The 10,561-nt window shown below is 45.0% G+C and overlaps 1 protein-coding gene across 1 annotated transcript; it reads left to right on the forward strand.

The window, feature by feature from the left end:
- The first annotated feature begins 3,311 nt into the window (after positions 1 to 3,311).
- Positions 3,312 to 4,409, forward strand: LOC147002555 (endogenous retrovirus group K member 6 Gag polyprotein-like). The gene has a single exon (XM_085843313.1). The coding sequence runs from the start codon at positions 3,312 to 3,314 to the stop codon at positions 4,407 to 4,409; it is 1,098 nt and encodes a 365-aa protein (XP_085699439.1).
- Positions 4,410 to 10,561: the final 6,152 nt, after the last annotated feature.

Raw genomic sequence — 10,561 nt, forward strand, 5'->3', positions numbered from 1 at the left:
AAAGAAAGAAAGAAAGAAAGAAAGAAAGAAAGAAGAAAGAGAGAAAGAAAGAAAGAAAGAAAGAAAGAAAGAAAGAAAGAAAGAAAGAAAGAAAGAAAGAAGGAATCCTAACCATCACCACCAATAAAAAAGCTGTGGAAACTGTTTCATGTCCCTCTCCCCCACAGGTGAGGATGTAGCTGCTTGTAAATTAATACTCCATGTGTGTGTATATGATTCCATGACCAGCTATTACCAATCCTAGATTTGTGTTTCAGAGATCTTTACTTATTTATTTTTTGTGCCTGAGCTTGTGTAGGTGGTAGGCCACCACACCTCCAGGAAAACAACATAAAATCAAATCAGCTAACAAACCATCCCAAAAATGTAAAAGAATGGACTCATCTGGCATTTAAAAGTAATGGACTGCCAGGCAGTGGTGGGGCACACCTTTAATCCTACCACTTTGGAGGCAGAGGCCGGCAGATTTCTGCATTCCAGGCCATCCTGGTCTACAGAGTGAGTTCCAAGACACCCAGGGCTACACAAAGAAACACTGTCTTGAACGCCCCCCACCTCCAAAATATAATAAAGAAGTAATAGACAAAAAGCAAGAGAAAAACATGTGTGCCATGGCTGCTGATGGCTTTTCAGTGACTCCTCACCCTTCTGCACTGGATTCAGTTAAGTTCTATTCCACTAGTAGCTGGAAAAGAAGGGGAAGAAACAGAAGCAACCTGGAACAATAGGTCTCGTGACGGCCAGCCACCTGCATCTTGAGAAGGGTGGTCAGTCATCAGACAAGATGGCTGCCACCCAAAGGTCTCCTTTCATCTTGGTGAGGTCAATGTGTCAGTGTGCAACCGAGTGACAGAACAAGGAAGTAGACATGCAGATATGCAGGCATACCACCTCCCTTCCCTTCTGTTGTTTGGTAAAAGACACACAATTTTTATTATTTACAGTAAGCCTTAAAAAGCACTCTGACAGCTGCACAGATATCTACCTTCTATGTGATTAGAATTTCCTTTTTTTTTTTTAATTAATTCTTAGGGGGTGCATGGTGACTTGTCCTAGGTTCTGGTGCCCTCTTCTGGCATGTAGTCATATAGGCAGCAGATAAAGCACACACACACACACACTTACATTGAAAACTAATAGTAATAATAACAAGCAAGCAAGCAAACAAACAAACAAATAAATAAATATATAAATAAGAGGGAAAAAGAGATTCTGGCTTCTGCCAGGCTGTGTGGGTGACAGAGGCAGGGAGGCAGAGACGACCTCTGTGAGTTTGAGACTACCCAAGCCTACACTGATAGTTCCAGAAAGGACTGCCTGGGCTACACCAAGAGAAACCCTATCTCGAGGCAAAAGAAAACAAAAGCAGAGAAGGTTCTGGCTTGTATTTTACCGACCTATGTTTCTTTCATTCTTTTCTTCCTTCCTTCCTTCCTTCCTTCCTTCCTTCCTTCCTTCCTTCCTTCCTTCCCTCCCTCCCTCCCTCCCTCCCTCCCTCCCTCCCTCCCTCCCTCCTTCCCTCCCTTCTTTGTCAGAGACCATCCCGTGAGAAAGTGATCCCTTCTCAAATCTCTTTAACAAATCAAATGGCCTTGTGCTAAGAGCTGGTTGCCACCCCCCTTCCTCCTTATTCCCTTCCTAACACCTAAGGCTGTAAAGTTGAATAATGGTCCCCTCTTCCTTATCTCTTCCTGAGTTCCCATGACATCCAAGGACATGAGTTACGCCTGAGCCCAGCCTGACACCCAAGGCTGTCAAGGAGGATCTATGTTCCAGAGATAAGATGCAGAGTGCCCGCAAGTTTGGCGCCTGACCTCAGCCCCCATGTCAGCAGATGCCCACTTCTTTGTTCTTTGTATAATTCTCCCTCAACCCCTCCCATATTCCCCGCAATGTATGCTTTAAAAAGAAGGCACCTCAGCATAATAAACGAGACCTTGATAGGTACAATTCTACTTGGTCTCCGCCTCTCTTTCTTTTCCTCCCATTTCCTTCCAGGTTCGCGGTCCCCCTCGCACCCACGAATAACTGAATCCCGGGGGACGGGATAAGTGGCGCCCGACGTGAGGGCGAGGTCCGGATCGTAATTCCTAATCGGTGGAGGTTCCAGAGAAGTTCGTCGCGACCCCAACAATTCAGAAGCAGTGAAGGACCCTTTCCGCTGCTCACGGAAGAGCGAGAAGTCCTTGGTGAGTGAGTCATCTCCACTTCAGGTCATGGGAAACAAGCTATCTAAAGAGGCAGCCTTCATCAAAGGCTTAAAGGTAGCTCTCAGAGAAAGAGGAGTACGAGTAAAAAAGAAAGATTTGATAGACTTCTTTATTTTCATAGATCAGGTATGCCCGTGGTTCATTATAGATGGAGCGGACATACATCGTAAGAAATGGAGAAGAGTAGGTAGAGAATTAAATGACATTTTAGCAAAGCAGGGCCCCGAGGCGGTCCCTGCAAATGTATTTACTTATTGGAGTTTGATCCGTGATTTGGTAGAAAATGCAGTTGATGATCCAGAGAAACAGCAACTTTTGTCAGTGGCAGAATTTTGCCTCCGTCCCTTGTCTCGGGAAGCTGTAGAGGGCTCCCTCTACTACTAATGCTCCAAAAGCTGCAGAAGGGCCTAAAGTTCCACAGGCTACTCTTTATCCGCAGGTCCCAGTAGGCGTCTTGCCTGCGCAGTTCACGCAGCCTGCCCCTGCCAACCCGCCACTAATCAATCCAGTCTTTAATAAATCTTTGGCAGAGGGTCCTTTAATTTTTAGAAACTCAGAAGAGGTAGAAGAACAAGTAGTCCGGCCCCGTAAACCGGAGCGGCTACAAGGTGCCTCAGCTCCTCCTCTCAATCCCCCTCCCTACTTGCCGCCGATCTGCACTCCCGAGCCATGGCCTCAAGCTTTACCAGTTCCCATTCTCATTGATGCCAAAGATAAGCTCGCATCTCAAGTAGCAGGATTACGAGAAGTATTAGAGTTACAGCAACAGTATGCTCGCCTGTCCACAGAGCTTGCGTCACTCCAAAATTCCTTAAAAGAGACCATTCTTGCCCCTCCCTCGGCCACAGCCTCGGGCAAGGTAAATAAGAAGCTGTGAAAAACAAAGCATTAGCTTTTTTTTTTTTTTTTTTCCTGTAATCACCCGCTCTACAGGAGCTGCTAGCTGTGACCCGCCCACCTCTACGGGAGAGGAACAGCTCTCAACCATCCGTACCAGATCTGCTTCTGTGGAAATCCGGCCTTCAAGAGCTCCCCAGGCCGATCTTTCAGACAGTAACAGCGAGGACAGAACAGGTTCTGAGAGTGACAATGAAATAGAGCATGAGCCAATTGACTGTTCCTATCAGACAGACAGAGTTTCGTAAACTGCGTTTCAAAGACTTAAAAGAGCTTAACTCAGCAGTTAGAACCTATGGTCCGTCTGCACCATATAAGCTTTCGCTCCTAGAAGCCCTCCCAGGAGGTGGACATATGCTCCCAAGTGAGTGGATCAGAGTAATTCAGACCGTGTTAACTCGCGGACAGTTTCTTTCTTGGAAGGCCGATTTTCTGGATCGCTGCCAGACAATTGCTATAGCCAATCAAAAGAACCCTCGAACGCCATCCACTGGCTGGACCTTTGAAAAACTTTCTGGGCAAGGAAAATACGCAGCGGAGGCCAAACAAAAACATTTTCCAACCGGTCTGTTGGCTCAAACTGCTAACGCAGCTTTGAGCGCCTGGCGTGCCATTCCTATGAAAGGTTCTGTTATTACCCCTTTAACCAAAATTATTCAAGGAGCACAAGAGGACTATAGTGACTTTGTAAGTCTTTTGCTTGAGGCTGCAGAGAGGACCTTAGGTCATGAGGATGCAGACAATAAACTTGTAAAGCAATTGGCCTTTGAGAATGCTAATTCAGCTTGTAAGGCAGTCTTGCGTGGTAAGATCAGAGACAAAGACCTTAATGAAATGATACATCTTTGTCGTGATGTTGATATGTTTACTCACAAGATGTCCCAAACAGTTAATCTTGCAGTAGGCGCGGCTCTTCGACAAATAGGCCCCCCAAAAAGTTGCTTTAAGTGCGGCCAGCCTGGACACTTTGCACGACAGTGTCCCACTGCGCCCCCCCTTAACGGTGCTTCAGCACAACCTACTGACCATTCTTTTCGGCCTACACGGCCCAATTCTCTTTGCTCGAACTGTAAGAGAGGCAAACATTGGACGAAAACTTGCAGAGCTCAGACAGATGTGTTTGGAAATCCCCTGCCTCCTATTCAGGGAAACGAGTATGGGGGACAGCCCCGAGTCCCCAAAACCACCTCATTTCTCCCGGCCACGGGGCACAGCCGGCAGACAAATCAGCCCCTGGTCTCTCCAGAGCCACCACAGGCAGCGCAGGCCTGGACTTGTGTTCCTCCGCCAGCGCAATATTAACACCGGAGGATGGCGTTTACATCCTCCCCACGGGGGTCTTTGGGCCTCCTCCACCCAGTACTTATTTTTTAATATTAGGGCGTGCTTCCGCCACTTTAAAGGGACTTACTGTCCATCCCTCATTAGTAGATAATGATTATACTGGAGAAATTAAAATTTTAGTTAGTGCCTCCCAAGGGCCAATATCTATAGACAAAGGACAACGTTTGGCACAAGCCTTGCCCCTACCTTTAGATACCTCCTATCCAGCTGTGGGCAAAAGTCGTGGTTCTTCACAGCCAGGGTCATCAGACCTTTATTGGGTACAAGCAATTACCAAAGATCGCCCAACACTCTGCCTTAAGATAAACGGCAAGCGTTTTGAGGGCATTTTAGACTCAGGTGCAGATTCCACTGTGATTTCACAAAGTGCCTGGCCTGCTGCTTGGCCGTTAAAGGCCTCTTTAACTCATTTACAGGGAATTGGACAATCAAAAAATACTCTTCAGAGTTCACAGTTGTTGACCTGGGAAGATGACGAGGGAAACTCTGGTTCTGTTCAGCCTTATGTCGTCCCTAATTTGCCTGTTAATTTATGGGGGAGAGACATTCTCTCTCAAATGAGGGTCATTATGTGCAGTCCTAATGAAGTCATTACTCAACAAATGCTCGCCCAGGGTTATCTTCCTAGACAGGGACTAGGAAAATATAGCCAGGGAAGGCCTACCCCAATAGAGGCCATACCCAAGATAGATCGTACAGGTTTAGGTTACAATTCCCATTTTTCATAAGGACCATTGCTCTCCCTGCACGTCAGGCAGACAAGATTACTTGGAAAGATGATACCCCTGTCTGGCTTGACCAGTGGTCCCTTCCTGCAGATAAATTGTCAGCAGCCATAGAGTTGGTGCAGGAACAATTGGCAGCTGGACATATTGAATCCTCCACTTCACTGTGGAACACTCCTATCTTTGTTATTAAAAAACGAAATGGTAAATGGAGATTGTTACAAGATCTTAGAGCAGTTAATAAGACCATGGTCCCCATGGGGGCCCTACAACCTGGGATTCCCTCTCCAGTGGCTATTCCCAGGGGATATGCTAAGTTAGTGATTGATTTAAAAGATTGTTTCTTTTCCATTCCTCTCCATCCTGAGGATTGTAAACGCTTTGCATTTACCCTCCCAGTGGTTAATTGCATAGGTCCTTCTCCTCGCTTCCAATGGAAGGTTCTTCCTCAAGGCATGGCTAGCAGTCCTACTCTTTGTCAGAGATATGTAGCACAAGTTATTGATCCATTCAGAATGTCTTATCCTGGTCTGTATGTGGTCCATTACATGGATGACATTCTGGTTGCTGGACCTGATCAAGACCAATTATATATTGCTAGCCAAGAGCTTATTAATGCCCTTCAAAATCAAGGACTCCAGGTTTCTCCAGAAAAAGTTCAGATCCACCCTTCTCACTTGTTTTTAGGTTTTGAGTTATTTCCTAACAAAATTCTCTCTCAAAAGGTTCAGGTGAGACAGGATTCCTTGCAGACTCTTAATGATTTTCAACATCTACTAGGAGATATTAATTGGCTTCGTCCTTATCTAAAACTTACAACAGGAGAGTTAAAACCTTTGACATCCTGAGAGGAGACCCAGATCCATCCTCTCCACGCATATTAACTCAAGAGGCACGAATGTCACTAGCCAGAGTTGAACAAGCCATCAGTGAACAAAATATTGGGTATTTCTCCCCAGAACTTCCACTTCAGCTTCTTGTCTTCCCTACTCCCTTTTCACCTACAGGTCTGCTGTGGCAGCTCAAACCTCTGTTTTGGGTCCACATGTCAGCTTCTCCCTCCAAGGTGCTGCCCACATATCCTCAGTTAGTTGCTAATGTTCTGCGCCTAGGCAGAGAAGCTGCTCTTAAGCTTTTTGGCAGAGATCCTGATGTTATTGTTCTCCCCTATGATGCATCTCAAGTTCAGTGGTTACTTAAAAATAATGATGATTGGGCAGTTAATTGTATTTCCTTTCAAGGTGTAATTGATAATCATTACCCTGCTGATAAATTGGTTCAGTTTCTACATAAGACACCTGTGGTTTTCCCTAAGAGAACAAAGTCAAACCCGATTCCTGGGGCTATGTTAGTTTTTACTGATGGGTCTTCCTCAGGTATGGCTGCTTTTAATATCGATGGAAAGGTCTCACATTTTATGACAAACTTCTCCTCAGCACAGCTTGTTGAATTGGCAGCTATTGTTAAAGTATTTGAATTGTTGCCTGAAGCTTCCTTCAATTTATATACAGACAGCGACTATGTGGCTGCCTCTGTTCCTCTTTTAGAAACTGTTCCTTATATCCGCCCTTCTACCAATGCATCTCCAATGTTTGCTAAGCTTCAAGGTCTTATTCTTACTCATAATTTTCCATTTTTTATTGGGCATATTCGTGCTCATTCTGGCCTGCCTGGACCTTTGTCTAAAGGCAACGATATAGTTGATCAGGCCACTCAGATAATAGCTTCAGCTTTGTCTATTACCCCTCTTGCTGCTGCTCAACAGGCTCATGATTTACATCACCTTAATGCGCATACCTTGAGACTTAAATTCTCCATCACTCGTGAACAGGCTAGACAAATTGTCCGACAGTGCAAGGGCTGCCTGACCCTTTTGCCAGAGCCACATGTGGGAGTCAACCCCTGAGGACTAATTCCTGGTGAACTGTGGCAGATGGATGTTACCCATTACACTCCCTTTGGAAAATTAAAATATATTCATGTCTCTGTCGATACCTTTAGTGGATTTATTTGTGCATCTTTACAAACGGGAGAAGCCACTAAACATGTTATCAGCCATGTTCTCTCCTGCTTGGCGGCTGTGCCACAGCCTAAAATCCTCAAGACAGACAATGGCCCAGGATATACTAGTGCCAGCTTTAAACAGTTTTGTGCTCAAATGGGCATTAAACACGTTACTGGAATTCCCTACAATCCCCAAGGTCAAGGTGTTGTAGAGAGAACCCATCTTACCCTTAAAAATATGCTTTTCAAATTACAGTCTGGAAGAGAAGTCCTATATCCTCAGTCTGGTAACTCCAAGATGCTTTTAAATCATGCATTATTAGTTTTAAACTTTCTAACCTACGACAATGCAGGCAAGTCTGCTGCAGATTGCCTCTGGCACCCTTCTACTGCTAATAACTATGCACAGGCTATGTGGAGAGATCCCTTGTCCAACAAATGGCAAAGTCCAGACCCAGTCCTCATATGGGGCAAAGGACATGCTTGCATCTATGATTCAAAAGCACAAAATGCTAGATGGCTCCCTGAGCGCCTGATTAAACCTTATAACTGTCCAGGGAAGAAAAACCCTGAGAAAATTTCTAAATGTGCTTCTTTACAGAAAAATGAAAGTGCCAAGAAAGAAGTCGCTTCTGATCATCAAGATTTGGCTGTGTCTCTGCCTGATGAAAGGCGTATCGTCAGTGGTAGGCCAAGCTAAGAAAAGTCCTTATCGACTTTATAATTACACCTGGTTGATCATCAACGAGGCAGGTGACATAGATAATGCCACCTCCAAGATTGAAGGTTCTGTCCCATGGCCCATCCTGAGAGTTGACCTCTGTAAATTAGTCTTAGGAGGTCATAATGACTGGGGAACTCACTTAGAATTCCTGCCACAAGAACAAGCTATTGACGATCCTCGACAAGTTGCCTATACCACTCCTGGATGTGCCAGTTTAAGTCGTAGGAGAACACTTGCCAATATTTTAAAAAGATGGGGCATGTATATTTGTCCTGGCCCTAGTCACAGGAGTCGCACTCTTAATTATAAATGTGGTTCCACCCCTGATTATTTTTGTGCTTCCTGGGGCTGTGAGACCACGGGAGACACCTATTGGAAACCCACTTCCAATTGGGACCTAATAAAGGTCCAGAGCAGGCCAGATTATGCTGCCTGTGATAGTTCCAACCAGACCTCTAAAGGATGGTGCAACACCTTAGAGATCTCCTTTACTGATGCAGGGAAAAAATTTAATTGGGAAAATACACGAGGAGCTGAGTGGGGTTTACGTATCTATAAAAATGAAAAAGACTTCGGAGTAATTTTCAAAATCCAGTTACTTAAGAACACCCCATCCTTAGGGTCGGCTGCTATAGGCCCCAATCTCTTTTTACATTCCTCTTATCCTAAAAAACCAAATATTCCACAAACTGTTACCTTAGGTCCACCTGGGACTTCTATATTCCAGCCCACTTTACCTGCTGGATCTCCCTCCTCCGCAGAATTAATTTTATCCTTAGTTAATGCATCGATTACTACTATACATGCAGCCAATGCTACTCAGTATGAAGAATGTTGGGTGTGCTTTTCTCCTCAACCTCCCTTTTACGAAGGGGTGGCAACATTCGGATCAGTTGTTGCAATTAATGATTCCAGTAAACTTGGATGGCACCCCGAGAGCCATGATGGACTCACTTTAAGTCAGGTGTCTGGCATAGGCTTATGCCTTTTAGGGCCTTCCATGCTTCCTCCTCAGGCCTTATTAGAGGTTTGCAATCAGACTATTATAGTAGAGGCCACCTCTAGATATCTAGGAGCACCTAATGGTACTTATTTAGCATGTTCTACTGGACTTACTACCTATATAGTCACTCAGACATTTTTAAATGACAGAGATTATTGTGTTGTAGTTCAGCTTCGGGAGAAGCTGACAGTACACCATGCAGAAGACCTCCTCCAGCTCTGGAAGAGTGACACAGACCTATTCCGTGATAAGAGAGAGCCTATTTCTGCAGTAACCTTAGCAGTAATCCTAGGCTTAGGAGCTGCAGGCACAGGAACAGGTATTGCATCTTTGGTCACTTCCCAACAACAGTATACTCAGCTCCACCTTGCTGTGGACAGAGATATTCAAGAGTTACAGAGAGGCTTAAAAAATCTAAAAGACTCCTTGGTCTCTCTGTCTGAAGTAGTATTACAAAACAGGCGAGGTCTTGATTTAGTGTTCCTTAAAGAAGGAGGGTTGTGTGCAGCCCTCAAAGAAGAATGTTGTTTTTACTCTGACAAGACCGGCTTAGTTCAAGATAGTATAGATAAAGTTAGAGCTAGTTTGGAAGAGAGAAAACGCAGCAGAGAGAAACAAGAATATTGGTATAAAAATTGGTTTTCTACTTCTCCCTGGGTCACTACCTTGCTTCCCACACTTTTGGGACCTTTCTTGGGTATTTTGCTGCTTTTGTCTTTTGGCCCCTGGGCCTTTAAAAAACTAACCAGTTTTGTTAAGTCACAGATTGAAGCTGCTCTAAGTAAGCCAGTTGCAGTCCACTACCATCAGCTGGATATCCAGGACTCAGACGAAGAAGATCGTCCTCCCACCGAGACAGAAACAGCGACTCGTCTCCAATTTTCCACCCTTGCTGCTAATGCAGAGTCCCCTTGGTTCCTTAGGTTTTGGAGACAATAGGGACAAAGAAGGGTGACCTCCAGCTCCTATTATAGCTTAAGAGCCACAAATTGTGGCGTTACAATTGACATAATTCTTGTAGAGGCCTTACTGAGTCTGAGGTTGATAATTCTCCTATGAGAACTGCACAAAATTCAGAATTGTGCATGCTGGTTCGTTAAAAATGCGAATCTGGTATGGGCCCAGCATGGGTGCAAACTAAGTATTGCAGGGGAAGGTCCATATAGACCATTTCTGAGTTCCCTGAGAGACAAACCCGGTTTGGGAAGAGGTTGGTATCTAATTTCAGTTACAATTAATAATTTTTCTAAGGCTCTGCCTCACCTCCCCAAAAGATACCAAGAGCCACAAGTGTGGGTCTGTGACAGCACCCACGGGAGGAATCGGGTCAATGTCCCCCCAGCCATGGTAATGCCCACTCATCTAAAGATGAAGAGATTATTTGATCACCTCAGTTAAGTGTGGCCTTATTAAATTTAATTCAGAAGGGGGAGATGTCAGAGACCATCCCGTGAGAAAGTGATCCCTTCTCAAATCTCTTTAACAAATCAAATGGCCTTGTGCTAAGAGCTGGTTGCCACCCCCCTTCCTCCTTATTCCCTTCCTAACACCTAAGGCTGTAAAGTTGAATAATGGTCCCCTCTTCCTTATCTCTTCCTGAGTTCCCATGACATCCAAGGACATGAGTTACGCCTGAGCCCAGCCTGACACCCAA

The sequence above is a fragment of the Mus caroli genome, unplaced genomic scaffold (genome assembly GCF_978045245.1).
Source record: "Mus caroli unplaced genomic scaffold, Mus_caroli_1 scaffold_9, whole genome shotgun sequence".
NCBI lineage: Eukaryota > Metazoa > Chordata > Mammalia > Rodentia > Muridae > Mus > Mus caroli.